The 15,804-nt window shown below is 52.1% G+C and overlaps 2 protein-coding genes and 1 long non-coding RNA gene across 5 annotated transcripts in view; 1 reads left to right on the top strand and 2 right to left on the bottom strand.

The window, feature by feature from the left end:
- The window catches only part of CFAP73 (cilia and flagella associated protein 73), a 200,466-nt gene that overhangs the window by 63,980 nt on the left and 120,682 nt on the right, over positions 1-15,804 (bottom strand). The gene's annotated exons all lie outside the window — the stretch shown is intronic.
- DTX1 (deltex E3 ubiquitin ligase 1) overlaps positions 1-15,804 on the bottom strand; it is a 41,495-nt gene that overhangs the window by 3,519 nt on the left and 22,172 nt on the right. For all 3 annotated transcript variants that reach the window (XM_077955292.1, XM_077955293.1, XM_015152877.3), the window contains 3 exons: positions 1,271-1,332; positions 796-957; positions 423-484 (listed from right to left, as the gene is read on the bottom strand). In XM_077955292.1, coding sequence (XP_077811418.1) covers positions 423-484; positions 796-957; positions 1,271-1,332 — 286 coding nt within the window. The remainder of the gene's footprint in view (positions 1-422; positions 485-795; positions 958-1,270; positions 1,333-15,804) is intronic.
- LOC144333108 (uncharacterized) lies at positions 6,149-15,253 on the top strand. Its single transcript, XR_013401480.1, has 3 exons — positions 6,149-8,610; positions 12,763-13,789; positions 14,163-15,253. It is a non-coding gene; the product is annotated as an uncharacterized LOC144333108 (long non-coding RNA).

The following is a 15,804-nucleotide window of genomic DNA, read 5'->3' as shown; positions in this document are numbered from 1 at the left end:
CGAACTCCTGGGCTCAGGAGATCCTCCTGCCTCAGCCTCCATCATAGCTGGGACTACAGAATGAGCCACTGCGCCCAGCCCCTTCCCATATATTGAATTCTGATACATCACAGAGGAAGATGGCTCCCTCACCACTCCCCAGGTGAATTAAGGGCTTAACTATCAAAAACAAAACAAAAACATTTAGTGGAAAATATGGGTGAAAATGACACAAAAACTCAATCATCAAAAGATGGATAAATGTGAGTCCATTAAACGTAAGCATTTCTATTTATCAAAAAAACCTCATAAAGAAAGTGAAGAAAGGAACAAACTAGAGGAGCTCTGTATCACCCAGAACCCAGAAGGAGGGGTGAGGGTTCCTGCCCCCTCCATGCCAGGGCCCTCCCCCCTGCCCCCCCACCCCCTCACCCCCTCCTCACCTCATCAGGTGGATTTTTCACCTTCTGCATGTATCTTCGAACCACATCCTCGGGATTCTTACCTGCAGGGACACAGCGGGGTGGGTTTGAGGGTACCCAGAGTCTGTCCCTGAAGGCTTGGCTCAGAACTGGGTCAGGGGTCAGAGGGCAGGGGTCAGGGTGGAAAGGGTTGGTTAGGGTCAGAAGTCAGGGGTTGCTGGAGGTTAGCTGTAACAGGAACTGGTGAAAGATGGGGCCAGGCAAAGGGAGCTGAGATCAGGCAATGGAGATGAGGTCGTAAATGCTAAGAATAAGTCGGAGACCAGAGGTCACACAGTTGTGGTCAAGGCTTAGTGGGGTTCATCTCGTGTGAGGCAGGGGGCGGAGGGCGTACTCTTTTTAAGGTGCTTCTTCTTGGTCTTGCGGCACACCCCGGGCACGCCGGGCACGGGCTTCACGTCGCTCTTGCTCACTGGCGGCGGGTGCAGGATGGGCTTGGGGGCCCGCGTCAGGCACACGGGCAGCCCGGCCGCGCACAGCAGTATCCCGGTCATCCCTAGGGGTCGGGGGGGCGCAGTCAGAGGGCGGGGCGCCATCCTCGCCCAGACCCCCGACCACTGGCCCTGGGAATCCCGGGGCCCTCCTGTGGGTGGGAGGGTTGCACTCTTGGGCCACACCCGCTCAGCCCCTTGAAGGCCCCTGAAGGGCCTTCTGCGGGCCACGCCCACCCCGTGTCTTGGGCCCAGTGGAAGGGGCGTTTCCTCTGGGCCACGCCCGCCGGCCCATCTCGGGGGCGGGGTCACCGGGTGACAGGGGGGCTGCCTCCTAGTGGGCCCCGCCCTTCTTTCCCGCCCCGGGCCAGACCTCACCTGCCAGGGCCGGATGGACTGGCCCAGTACCATTCAAGTTCTTCACCGGGAGCGCGGGGACCCTGCGGGGAGAAGAGGAGACGCCGCTGCTGGACTCCAGTCCCCGACACCACGTCAGGGGACCTGGCTTGCCTTCTGTCTCTGGCTCCTGGGCACACACCCTGGCCTCTTTGTACCTCTCTCTGCCAACTGCAGTGACCTCCAGGAAACTCTCTTTCTACTCTGACATCCTATTATGGGGCGGGGGTGGCCAGGACCTCGGCCCAGGTTCCAGTGGGATGCACCCTTAAGACTTTAGTGCAGACCCCTCCTTACCCTACAGCCGGCTCCTCCCTCGAGAGGGCGCTTTGGCTCTGAGGGCTCCTTTCATTGGCCGCTGTGCCTGAAACCCAACTACTAGTGTTGTAACTATTTTAGCATCTCTCAAAACTTGTTAGATGTAGCATTATTAATCTCCATAAAATGTTCCAGGAAAGAAGGATTCAGGAATCAAGTAAGTTAGGAACACGTCACTGTCTCCCTCTCTGAAATTCACAACATATCTGAGCATATTAAAGGCTCTGACAAGCCCTGCATAAGAACATATCATTAACAATGATAAATTCAGGTTTTCAAAAGCATTTGGTGATGACGTTTTTTTTCTCTTCTGGAATATTTACTGATGTCAGTTTCCGTGACAAGGTACTATCCTCTCTTCAAATGAAGAGCCCCTAGGAAAAGGTATCCTGACTCTTCCCCTGGCCCTCAAAAGAGCTTTGGCTGTTGGAGTCAGTCAGAGCTGCTTTCATATCTCAGTGCAACCACTAATGAGTTGGGCGCCACACAGCATGTCAATCTCATCTCTTGTAAGGGGTGGTCTGTAAAATGGGGATAATATGGTACCTTTTTTTTTTTTTGACTGCTGTGAGAATTCCGTGAAATTATATGTGTCAAGGGCCAAGCACAGTTCCTGGTACCTAACAGATACTAAGAGCACAGCCATTGGTATCATCACTGTCAGCTGTGCAATCCTGGCCGAGTAATTTCACCTGTCTGCTTCTCAGGCACTAAGTCCTGGTGTAACTTCTCTCCATCTTAGAGAGGAAACCACAAAACTGCTGTAGTGACATTGAACAAGTCATTTAACTTCTTGATCCTCAGTTACCTTATCTGTAACACAGGCGTATTAACACCTCACTTATAGAGTCGTTGGGAGGACTAAAGGAGAGCTTGCGGTGATGTGTACGGTGTGTCTGCCTGAGTCCTCCTGGCTTCAGCACTTGTTTATGCAGGGAAACTGGTGTCTTGCTGTTGATGGGCATGGAACCCTGGCTGGATACGTTCTGATGAAGAGGGGTGTTCTGAAATCCAGGGGGCAGCCTGAAGGCCTTGGGGGATGTGCCATGAGAGGGGACAGGAAGGGCTGGGAGCAGTGACAGCTGGAGAAGGAGCTGCAGCAGCCGCCTTGGCTCTTGACATGCCTGTTCAGGTCACAGCCTGTCCAATGCTGTCTGGTCACCTGACCTTGGCAGGCACAGTTGGCACCAGAAAGCATCTTCAAGCAAATGGTGCCCTTGGCAGGCTTGGGTACTGCTGCAGTGGGTGCAGACACACAGACATATACACCCAGGGCACACACCATCCACACAGATACACACATCCAGATATACACACAGACGTGGAGAAGATCACACAGACTTATCATACCCCCCGGGACACATTACACACACATGTTTAAGTACACAGACACACAAACACACACAACCCAGGACGTATACCACAGATACATGCACACACACAGACACACATATCAGGGAGCCTCCCTCCCCATCTGTCTACTTGGGGAATGCACTGCAAACACCAGGGAATGCACACCCTTGCACACATACATGGACACACACAGGCACACTTCAGGGCACACCCCCCACGAACATACATGGATTAAGATACACACACACTCACATATTCCAGGGAACACCTCCCCACACCTACAGAGACTCATGCACACATGGGGACATACAAATACACACAGAAGCACACACAGCTCTCCCCTGGAAGGACACTCCATGGACAAGAGACGGGGCTCATGTAGACCAGTACTGCACCTGTCACTGCCGCCCCTCTCCCCAGCTGCACAGAGCTGGGTAAAGTGGGCAGCAAACCCAGAGTTTGGTGCGCTCAGCCCTCACACGCACCCGGCACGCTGCAGCCTGCAGAACGGCCTGCCATCCACACACAGACACATGATTCCGCACTGCCTGTGGGGAAGTACTCATGCGTACTGATTCACATCATGCATGGGGGCGCGGGAGGACACGCTGACTCACTGCACGCGAGGACACACGCGCACATGCTCTCACCCACACCTCCCGACACTGACACACACTCAGCCTGGGAGGCCCATACCCGTACACACGCAGATGCACAATCACACATGCACACAGGTACAGCACACACGCCCCCACTCAGTGGCTGCTCAGCTATACTGGCTAGTATCATGTGGCCAGGACTCCCATCCCAGACCCCTCTGAGGGCTGTGGAGAGGTCTGGAGCAGATATCTGGATCGAGCCCCTTGAGGAGGTGTGGCGTGACTGAAGTCAATGAACACAGCTCCTGAGGGAGGCAGGATGGGATGGCAGGTACCCTGGGTCCCCCAGGACCTGGTCAGTGGAGGTGGGAAGAAAGCACTGTGCCTCGGTTTCCCCATCTGTAATGGATATAGAATCCTGTGAAGGTTAAGTGTGTTAAAACATGTAAAGCTCATCATTTGGCACAGGGATGAGAGTGAAGGTGTCTTGATTTTTCTTGTCAGGCACCCTGCGGCGGGGTGCCCATGAAAAGGGGTGCTGAGTATTCATTTGACCCTTTTCAAGGTCTGTCATAATCCTCCAGGACCTTCCTGAGGTGGGCAGCTCTCACCACTCTAACTTCCTCCCTCCCCATACTTTTACAGGAATGCATAGAGGTATTTCCCTCAAGCTTCTCCTCTTCCCTGCCCATTCTTCAAGCACCTCTAGTGCAGACACATCAGTTAAGTCTAGGTCTCTCTCACACCTCTTTCTTCCTTTCTGTCTCACAAGAAGAAAGTATCTCTTTTTTTTTCTCCAGAGCTGCCCATAAAATGGGTGGAAAGAAAAATATTTAGCATGCATACCACCACTGGTTGGTCTCCTACCTGTGGCAGACATCACTAATCCATCACAGCACTCTCTCAAGCTTAGCAGAGTCCTCAGTACAGCTCTCCAGGCAGCCTCTATAAATCAGTAAAGCCAGTTTGCTACCCCAGGTCTATATAATGCCCAAAGTCTGGCCCAGTGGGTAACCCTGCTCTTGCTGAATGTTTGGCCTAGGAGTTAGACAGAGGGTACTCCAGGAAAGGAAGGATTTAGATCTCAGCTGCCCTAAAATTTCTGGAGCCCCTTAAACACCACATAGCCCTACATTACAAAAGGCAGTCTTGCTCCTGGGAAGAGCACTGTGAGGGGGGTGTCACGGTGGGGCTGTTATTTATTTACCCATCAGTGAGCTTGGGGGACAGTCCCGAGGTAGTCGCCAGCCTCTCTCTATCTGCAGGCCTCCTGCGAGAACCCAGGGTAGCAGAGTTCCCACGAACCCTGAGCGTGGGAGCCGCCCGGCCCCCTTTTGATGTGGGACGTGCTGTTTCCTCCGAGTCAGTGAGAACATCCTCCCGCCTGGACAAGCGACCGCTGCTCCCGGAAGGGGACCCAGCCTTCACCCCTAGTTCTGCCTTTTTGTGGGCTCAGCCTGGCACAGGACCTGAGGAGTCCCTCAGGCCCTCCCCAAAATCTGCTCTGACCAGAAGGCAGGTCTGGGCTCCACCGCCATGCAAGCCCCTATGCCTTTCCCAGCCCCGAATCAGATCCCGTCTGTCCTCTGCTCTCACTCCCCCTGCAGCTCCCACTTTGCTCATGGTAATACCTGGCCTCCTGATCTGGCCCCCATATACCCTCTGAACCTCATTTCCTGTGTGTTCACCCCTCTCCCACCCCACTCGAGCCACCCTGGTCTCTCTGCTCTTTCTCAAGCATGCCAGGCACATTCCCACCCCTTTGCTGTCTGGTCTTTGCACTTGCTGACCCTTTCCCGAGGTGCTCTTCCCAGATATCCTCATGGCGCACTTCGTCACTTAGCAGAGGTCTCTGCTCAAATGTCAGCTTATCTGAGACACCTTCCCGACCACTTTATTTAGTTATTTATTTATAGACAAGATCTTGCTCTGTTGCCCTGGCTAGAGTGCAATGGCTTAACCATTGCTTACTGCAGTCTTGAACTCCTGGGCTCAGCGATCTTCCCACCTCAGCCTCTTGAGTAGCTGGGACTACTGGCACACACCACCACACCCAGCTTAAACAACAACAACAACAACAACAACAACAACAAACCTTTTGTGGAGACAGGGCCTCACTATGTCGCCCAGGCTGATCTGGACTTGAACTCCTGGGCTCAAGTAGTCCTCCCTCCTCGACCTCCCAAAGTGCTGGGTTTACAGGCATAAGCCACTGTGCCTGGCCCCAACCACTTTATTTAATTAATTAATTAATTAATTAATTAATTTGAGATGGAGTCTCACTCTGTCTCCCAGGCTGGAGTGCAGTGGCACGATCTTAGCTCACTGCAAGCTCTACCTCCCAGGTTCATGCCATTCTCCTGCCTCAGCCTCCCGAGTAGCTGGGACTACAGGCGCCCGCCACCATGCCCGGCTAATTTATTTTGTATTTTTAGTAGAGACGGGGTTTCACAGTGTTAGCCAGGATGGTCTCGATTTCCTGACCTCGTGATCCGCCCGCCTCGGCCTCCCAAAGTTCAGGGATTACAGGTGTGAGCCACCGCGCCTGGCCCAACCACTTATTTTTAAAAAGCCCATCTTTGTCCTTACCTTACTTAGTTTTTTTTTTTTTTTTTTTTTTTATAGCACTACTCATAACCTGACATTATAAAGTCTTTTTTTTTTTTTTAAATTTATTATACTTTATGTTCTAGGGTACATGTTTGTTACATATGTATACATGTGCCATGTTGGTGTGCTGCACCCATTAACTCGTCATTTACGTTAGGTATATCTCCTAATGCTATCCCTCTTTAAGCATGACCTGGCCCTGTGTGATCTGATCCACCCCTGCCTCTTCTGCCAGACAAAGTTAGAGCAGGAATGTCAAATATATGAGTGCATACCACTACTGTCCTCCTAGCACCCACGGCAGGCATTACTAATCAATTCCGGCATGCCTTACCACTAAGCCAAGATGCAACTTCAGAATCCTCCTCAACACAGTGCTTTGGGAAGTCACTGCCACTGGAGCAGAGATGGCACATGTGATGAACTCTATTTGTCATTTATTTTGCAGATGATGGGACTGAAGCCCAGAGAAGGGAAATGACTTCACTAAGGTCACCCAGCTGGTCTGTGGTGCAGCTTGCACCGGGTCCTGGAGTTTCCGAGTCAGGGGCCAGGGATGACCCCACGAGGTTGGTCTGTGGAGCCATCTGGAATTGAGCCAGCCTTGAGAGCCCTCTGTGCTCTCTGGGCTGAAGTCTTTGACCTGGATCCTGGAACTGGCTCAGGCCTGGGCAGGGTAGATCAGGGCTGTCTAAGTGGATCCACTGGCCTGCTTTGGTCACCTCCCTCTGTCCCAGGACCCCGGAACGCAGGAGACCACACTGACAACTGGCCCTCCCTTTAGGGCAGCCAAGTCCTCTCCCTCCAAAGTCTGGTCTCCTTATCTCTCCCCTCCCACCCCCAGCAGGCCTGGACTTGTTATTTTCTCTGATGATAGTTTCCAGGCCCCCCACTGGCCTTGGCCCCCTTCAGGATACCTCACACTTATCCAGCAGCCCCCAAAGAGCCCCAGGAGGCTCATGACTCAGTCATTTGGGTCCAAGTGGGTGAGGAAGGGGCAGAAGTGAGGATGTTACATTATGGGGAGAAGGGAGTTGAACGGTGCTTTGGGGACCCCCCAGCCTCCCCTTTTCTCCTTTCTAGGGGTGTGAGCCTGTCACCTTTCCCCACTTTTAGGGCTGTCTCTGCCTTGTAGCTGCGTCTACGCTCCTCCCCCCATAGTCCTGGAGAACACAGCCTGGGGCCAAGTCCCCGCCGCCACCCCCACTGCAGAGACTTGAAGGACGTCAAGGCAAGCCCAGTACCCATGGAGTCCTCCTCAGCCTCTGTCTGAGGTCCTCACTTCCCCTTTCCTTACCCCAGCACCTCTGTCTTCCTAGACAAACCTCTGAACTTCTCTGGGCTTCAGTGTCCCCTCTGTGAAATGGGACACCTTACCTCTGTCCCTATCCATCTTCTAGAGATTAAAGGAAGTCCCCTCGGGAGACATTTTGAGGGGTGAGTGGTATTGGAGGCTCAGATTTATCTAGAGGTATGGGGGCTGTGGGGGTCACTCTTTTCCACCCTCCTGGTCCTCCCGCCTGCCCAGCTCTCTGTGGGGGAAGGAATGTGGAGGAGATGGTTGGGGGCAGGGAGGACCGGTCAGGTAGGGGAGGGGAGGGCAGGACCAGCTGTTCCCACGCCCCGGGGCAGCCACGTGCAGACAGGAGTGTGTGTGGTTTGGTCTCCCAGGGAGCAGGGCAGGAAGTGCTTCAGGTGGGGGGAGTGTTTGGTTTGACCTTGTGGCAGCGGTGAGGCGGGGTGACAGTCACTGCACACCAGTGGCTAGCGGGGCAGGAAAGTGGGGGAGGGTGGGCAGCCAGGGGCCTGGTGGGGTCCTTGACTTCACAGCGTACCTGTCAGTACTTTAACATTTTCAGACCCCTGAAATGTAATACTTATGGAAGGTCTGGAGAAAGAAAATGTGGATTCTTTTAAATAAAAGCATAAAATCACTGCAAGAAATTTAAAGATAAAAGAAAACACAAAAAGGAAGGAAAACCCTAAAGCACACCCACCACAACAAAGTCCCTTTGCCCCTGGGCTCCTGCTTTAGCCCCGCTGCGGTCTATGCTCAACATTCAGAGTGAGCCTGTTAAAACAGTCACACCCATCTCTCCCAACGCACAGCCCTGCTGGTTCCCTTCTCATGAAGAGCAAAAGCCGAAGTCCTCACCGCAACCTTCCAGGCCCTGTGTGTGACTTGGCGCCTTTTCCTCTCTGACTTCTTTCCCACCGATTGCCCTGAGCCTCTCCAACCACACCGGCCTTCTCAGGCACCCCAGGCCCACTCTGCCTCAGGGCCTTTGCACACACTGTTCTGCTGTCTGGAATGCTGGAATGCTCTTCCCCCAGTTCTTTTGCGTTTTTTGTGTTTTTTGAGACAGGGTTTTGCTCTGCCTCCCAGGCTGGAGAGCAGTGGTGCGATCTTGGCTCATTGCAACCTTGACCTGCTGGGCTCAAGCGATCCTCCCACTTCAGCCTCCTGTGTAGCTGGGACTACAGGTGCGCACCACCACACCCAGCTAATTTAAAAAAAAATGTGTAAAGATGGAGTCTCACTATGTTGTCCAGGCTGGTCTCAAATTCTGGGCTCAAGTGATCCTCCCACCTTAGCCTCCCAAAATGCTGGGATTACAGGTGTGAGTCACTGTGCCTGGACCATGCCTTGCTTTTTAACTTCCTTCCATCTTTGTTCAAGAAGGTATTACGTTCTCCATGAGGCCTTTCCTTCTCATCACTCCCTACATCCTTTCTCTCCTATATTTTTCCTCTGTAGCAGTTACTACTTTCTACCATATTCTACAATTAATTTATTCTGTTTTGTGCTCGTCTCCCGCTAGAATGTGAGCTCCAAGAGAGGAAGGATTGTCTGTTTAGTTCACTGCTGTGTCCCCAGGGCCCCAAACAGTGCCTGGCACACAGAAATTATTCAATAAATATGAATTAATTAATTAAAAAACAGATGAACATATGCTATAAAGAAACAGCAAACTACAGAAAAGATGGGCGACAAAGGGTTAATGCCCTTAATGCAGGAAGAACACTTGCAAATTAATAAGGAAGCAATAAACAGCTCCAGAGAAGGATAAGCCAAAGAAATACACAAGTAATTGGCAAAAGAAGGAACCACTCATGGCCAGTAAACAGGAAAAAGTTCTCAGGCTCAACTAAGAACCAAAGATATGGAAACTTAAATGACATCTCTTTAGCAATGATCAGCTTGGCAATGTTGTACAAATCTGATAGAGATGGGAGGGACAAGGGTGGATTTAAATGGGTGCAGGCCTGGCTGGGCACTGTGGCTCACGCCTGAAATCCCAGCACTTTGGGAGGCTGAGGTGGGTGGATTGCTTGAGGTCACGAGTTGGAGACCAACCTGGCAAACATGATGAAACCCCATCTCTACAAAAAATGTAAAAAATTAGCCGGGTTGGTGGCACGCGCCTGTAGTCCCAGATACTCAGGAGGCTGAGGTAGTAGGAGTATTGCTTGAGCCTGGGAGGCAGAGGTTGCAATGAGTGGAGATCTTGCCACTGCACTCCAGCCTAGACAACAGAGTGAGACTCCATAAAACAAAACAAAACAAAACAAAAAAAAGGGTGCGGGCCTAAGAAATCCAAGCCTGACATCTGGCTTCATGATGGACTATGTGGGCCTGTGTTGCCAGTCCCATTTCACAGGTGCAAAAACTGAAGACCAGAGAGGCAGATGAGCTCAGGCAGGGTCACACAGGAATCAGGGCAGGGCTTCTGGGATCACGATCCAAAACAGCACAGGCTGGCTGGAGATGGGGCATCCCCAATACACGAGTCAGCTTGGGTTTCTGAATCTGAGTCCTAATTGTGTTACCTCGTACAAATGTCTTAGTCTTTTGGAGCCTCAGTTTCCTCATTTGAAAAATGGGGATTATAGAACCTGCCACATTGAGTATCTGTGAGAATTAAGAGAGACATACCTGTAAACGGCCAGGCACAGTGGCTCATGCCAGTAATCCCAGTGCTTTGGGAGGCCAAGGCAAGAGGATCGCTTGAGCCTAGGAATTTGAGACCAGCCTGGGCAACATAGTGAGACGCCCATCTCTACAAAAATTAAAAATTAGCCAGGCATGGTGGTGCACACCTTTAGTCTCACCTACTTAGGAGGCTGAGGTGGGAGGACTGCTTGAGCCCAGGAGGTTGAGGTTGCAGTGAGCTATAATTGTGCCACTGCACTCCAGCCTGGGTGACAGAGTCAGACCCTGTCTCATACACACAAAAAAAGGCATGAAATTGAGAGCCGGGGACATAGGGAGCACTCGATAAATGGAAACAGGCCCGCAGCTATCCCTGTCCTCCCACCCACCACGTGGGGTGGAAACTCTGAGTGTGGTTCCTCTGCTCCACAGCTGTGTTCCAACACACTGGACACTGACCCCTCAGGGGACAGGGCGGATCTTCCCCACCCCCGCAGGTCCCCCAGGCCCAGGCTGCCAGCTGGCTCCCCGCCCTGTCTGTTACAGGGGCAAGTGGAAAAAACCCTAGCCAGGTGGATGCTCTGCCCCCACTGGCTATGTGACCCTAGACGAGTCAATCCCCCTCTCTGGGCCTCCTTCCCTGTTATCCATGCAGGGCTGAGATGAGGATGGAGGTGAGAATGACATTGGAGATCTCTGCAGAATTCACACCTCCCTTGCATGCTGATCCTTGCTGAGTCTGCCTGTGTGAGAGGTGGTGGTTTTAGCTCTGACAGATGGGGAAACTGAGGCTAGAGAAGCCAAGCCTCAAGTGGGTCCAAGGTCACCCAACCTGTAAAGGGCTCTGGATCCATCTGGGTCAAGGAGGGAAGAGCAGGAGGGCGGACAGAAGGAAGCCGGGGAAGGGAAGAGATTGACTGAGAGGAAGAGGTGGAAGACAAGAGACAGAGAGAGAGAGACACAGAGCTACAAAGACATATGGAAAGACTGAAAGAGACCAAGATACACAGAGATATTGTTTGGTGCAAAAAAAAATGGTGGTTTTTGCCATTAAAATTATTGCCAAATTGTGGGAGAACGGCATGAACCCGAGAGGCGGAGCTTGCAGTGAGCGGAGATCCAGCCATTGCACTCCAGCCTAGGCGACAGAGCGAGGACCCGTCTAAAAAAAAAAAAATTATTGCCAAATTGGCCAGGCGCAGTGGCTCATGCCTGTAATCCCAGCACTTTGGGAGGCCGAGGTGGGTGGATCACTTGAGGTCAGGAGTTCGAGACCAGCCTAGCCAACGTGGCAAAACTCCGTCTCTACTAAAAACACAAAAATTATCCGGGTGTGGTGGCAGCTGTCTGTAATCTCCATTACTTGGGAGGCTGAGGCAGGAGAATCACTTGAACCTGGGAGGTAGAGGTTGCAGTGAGCTGAGATTGCACCATTGCACTCCAGCCTGGGTAACAGAGCAAGACTCTGTCTCGGGAAAAAAAAAAAAGTATTGGCAAATTATAAAAGAGGAGACACACGGAGACATTGTTATGGGCTGAACCGTGTCCCAGAGAAGTCACGTGTTGAAACCCTAAGCCTCAGGACCTCAGAATGTGACCGTATTCAGAGACGGGGTCTTTAAAGAGGTAATTAAGTTAAAATGAGGTCACTAGGGTGGGCCCTAATCCAGTAGGACTGGTGTCCTTCTAAGAAGAGAAGATTAAGACACAGCCAGGTACATGAGGACACAGGTAGAAGATGCCATCTACAAGCCCAGGAGAGAGGCCTCAGAAACAACCAACCCTGCGACACCGTGATCTCGGACTTCTAGTCTCACGAATGTGAAAGAGAATACATTTCTGTGGTTTAAGCTGTTACCTTGTTACCGCTGCCCTAAGAAACTAATACAGACTTAAAATCATAGAGACAGGCCAGGTGCTGTGGCTCACGCCTATAATTACCAGCACTTTTGGAGGCTGAGGTGGGCGGATGCTTGAGGCCAGGAGTTTGAGATCAGCCTGGGCAACATAGTGAGATCCTGTCCCTACAAAAAATTTTTAAAAATTAGCTGGGTGTGATGGTGTGTGCCTGTGGTCCCACCTACTTGGGAGGCTGAGTTGGGAGGATTTCTTGAGCCCAGGAGTTTGAGGCTGCAGGGAGCTATGATTGTGCCACTGCACTCCAGCCTGAGCAACAGAGCGAGGCTCTGTCTCTAAAAACAAAAAACAAAGACACAGAAACAAAGAGACCAGGGTGGGGAGGGCTGGGAGGTGGTTTGGGGACGAGGGTGACAGTGGGTAGAACTGTCTGCCTGGTTCCTCAGAGACCCCCCACCTCCATCCGTTTCCCCTCACAGGCTGCACTTGGACCTCAGCTACCTCAGCAATGGAAAGCTTTAGGCAGGAGAAGCCAGGGTCTGCCACCCCCATCTTCCTTCCTCCTACTCCCCTTCCCCAGCAACAGGCTCCACGGGTCTTGAGACCCAGACGGATTTTTCTGGGGGGGTTTCTTGGAGATGGAGGGTTGGGGACTTTGAGCCAGGCTTGTCTGGCTGGAGAGGGTCAGTTGGGGCTAGAGTGAGGCCAGGCAGAATCTGCGTGGGTGGGGAGTGATGAGGGAGTTCTTGCAACGTTTCCCCCACCCCACATCTCCTGTTTTCCAGGCCAATGTCTGGGCTCAGGGAGGGTCAGAAACAGTTCCCAAGGGGAGGGGCAGGAGAATGATGTCGGCTGTGGGGGAGGGGCATGTGGCTGGAGACAACAGAGCCCTGGCAGGTTAGAGGAGGACATGTTTAACAATCTGCACCCCCACAGATAAAACTGTTTTCACTACAGCCCTCTATAGCTCAAGCACACTCTATAGCTCCCCACTGATGGCAGCACCAAGCCCAGGCTTCCCTGAGGCCACCCAACCTGGCCCTGTACCCCCATTTGGGAAAAAAATCTCAGCCCCCACTGTTCCAGAAAGGAGCCTCTATCCCCCGGTGGTCTCCAGAACCTTCTGGATTCATTCTTACCTCCGCCCCTTTGCACCTGCAATGCCCTGCCTGGGGTGCCCTTCCCCTTCTTGCTGGCGCCTCACACTCCAGTCCTTCCCACACCTCTAGCCCTTCCCCGAACACACCACGCCCTTCGAGCCCCCTTGAAGTTGTTTGTGCTGTTCCCTCTGCCTGGGTCAGCTGTTCTCCGCATCTGGCCACCTCCTCAGAGGGCTTTTCCCTGAACTCCCACACCGCCCTGTCCCACTACCTCCCCAGCACTTCTGTCTCATCCAGAGACCGTCTTCATTTACTCTTTGCTTGCTGTAGGTCTGTCTCCCCATCTGTCTGTGTGCCCTTGGGGGACACAGGCCTTGTCTGTCTTGTTCAGCTCTGTGAATACACACCCACAGCACATATTTGGAGAATTAACACTGGGCCATGAAAACTGAGTAATTTTCAGCCTCCTCTAGAACAGTAGCTTTCAAATATCTTTTTTTTATTTTTTTTTTGAGACGGAATCTCACTCTGTCACCCAGGCTGGAGTGCAGTGGCGTGATCTCGGCTCACTGCAACCTCCACCTCCTAGGTTCACGCAATCCTCCCACCTCAGCCTCCCGAGTAGCTGGGATTGCAGGCGTGCACAACCATGCCTGGCTAATTTTTGTATCTTTAGTAGAGATGTGATTTCACCATGTTGGCCATGCTGGTCTCGAACTCCTGGCCTCAAGTGATCCACCCACCTTGGCCTCCCAAAGTGAGCCACTACATCCACCTTAAATATTTCATCAGTGACTGAGAAATTCATTTCACCTCGCAACCTATTAAACGTATGCAGAAATGATGCAAAATATTCATGGAACACTTTTTTTTTTTTTTTTTAAGGAAACAGCGTCTTGCTTTGTCTCTCATGCTGCAGTGCACTGGTGTGATCATAGGCCATTGCAGCCTTGACCTACTGGGCTCAAGTGATCCTCTCACCCCAGCCTTCCGAGTAACTGGGACTACAAGCACACCTCCCTGCCTGGCTAAGTTTTTGTTACTGTTGTAGAGATGGGGTCTTGCTATGTTGCCCAGGCTGGTCTTGAACTCCTGGACTCAAGTGATCTGCACACCTCGGTCTCCCAAAGTGCTGGGATTACAGGCATGAGGCACTGTTCTCAGACTACATGTAACAATTCTTATTTTTACTATGCATTACACATGCCAATGTATTCTAGTTCCATTCCATTCCGTTCCATTCTTTCTGTTCCAAGAAAATTCTGGCTACAACCTTCTGATTTCTAGTCTTCTTGCGGGTTACAAGAAATTGACCCAGAGAGAAGGTTCTCAAATTCTTACTGCAGAGGTCCCTGGAATTTTCCTGGTTCTGTCCCCTCCCACACTCTCTCTGGCTTGCCATTCTAGGACCCACTCTACTTGTTGTTCTGGGACCTCCAACCCCTCTTTCTGTAAGGCAGCCAGAGCCCAGCTGCTGTCTTTATAGGGCCATAACTGATACTTCAGCCCCCTGAGATCTCCCTGAGATCTCGGTGAGTCTATCTGCAGTTTTGGACAAGGCTTCCCCAAGGGGTCTTCTTTGACCCCCTCAAGTCTCCTCTCTGTTGGCACTGGGCCTGCCCTAGGCTGAAGTCACACGGGACACAACTCTGTGTGTCCCCATGGCACTCTCCTCCGAGAGGAATGACCAGGAGGTAAAGGGGAAGGGAAGGGTGAGGCAGGCAGGTGGTAGTGGCTGGCTGTGATGCGTCCCTGGAAAATTACAGCTTCCCTGACCTCCATGCCAACCCCCCTCCTGGAGAGCAAAAGAAGTCTGAACAGCCATGCCTGAACTACTGCCAGTGTAAATGCTGTGTTCAGGTACACAGCGTTTTCACACGGTGGGAAGATCTTCTCCCATTTGACAGATGACGAAACTGAGGCTCAAGGAAGGAGAGGGACTCGTCCCAGGTCTCCCAGTTCAGAAGTAGCCAAGAGGGGGACTGGGCGTGGTGGCTCATGCCTGTAATCCTAGCAATTTGGGAGGCCAAAGTTGGTGGATCACATGAGGTCAGGAGTTCAATACATGCCTGGGAAACATGGTGAAGCCCTGTATCCACTAACACTCACACATACACACACACACAGAGTAGCCAGGAATGGTGGCGTGCACCTGTAGTCCCCGCTACTCAGAAGACTGAGTCAGGAGAATCGATGAACCCTGGAGGCAGAGGTTGCAGTGAGCAGAGATTATGCCACTGCACTCCAGCCTGGGCAACAGAGTGAAACTGTATCTCAAAAAAAAAAAAAAAAAAAAAAAAGTGGCCAAGAGGGCATTTGAACCCAGGAAGTCAGACTCCCAAAGGGACAAAGGGTGAATAGGGCCACCTAGTTCAGGGTCCTGACCCTTCCTTTTCCCAGGCCTTGTTTGCCCATAATAAAAGCGGTGACTTGGATGCGGTGACCCCAAAGATCACATCCAGATCTGAGCTTTGGTGATCTCGGGCCATCATTATCAATTCCCCAGGCCATGCCATGGTGACTGAAGCACAGTTGGTTTTGGGTGCCCTCTCTTCCTCTTGTGGCCCACAGTCCACATCCCCCTCGTCTTTCCCAAGTTCAAGGTCTTTGATTTTTCCTCTCATTGCCACCCCTCAAGACTTGGTTCTCTGCTCAGATGGAATGAATCTGGGGTCCAGGGTGGGCACCCAACAGCAGCTCACTGGGTCCCTATCCTGGGGCCTGGGACACCTTAACCCAATAATT

Source organism: Macaca mulatta, chromosome 11 (genome assembly GCF_049350105.2).
Source record: "Macaca mulatta isolate MMU2019108-1 chromosome 11, T2T-MMU8v2.0, whole genome shotgun sequence".
NCBI classification, from domain to species: domain Eukaryota; kingdom Metazoa; phylum Chordata; class Mammalia; order Primates; family Cercopithecidae; genus Macaca; species Macaca mulatta.
Note: the sequence above shows the minus strand (reverse complement) of the source record. Positions and strands in the feature narration are given on the sequence as shown.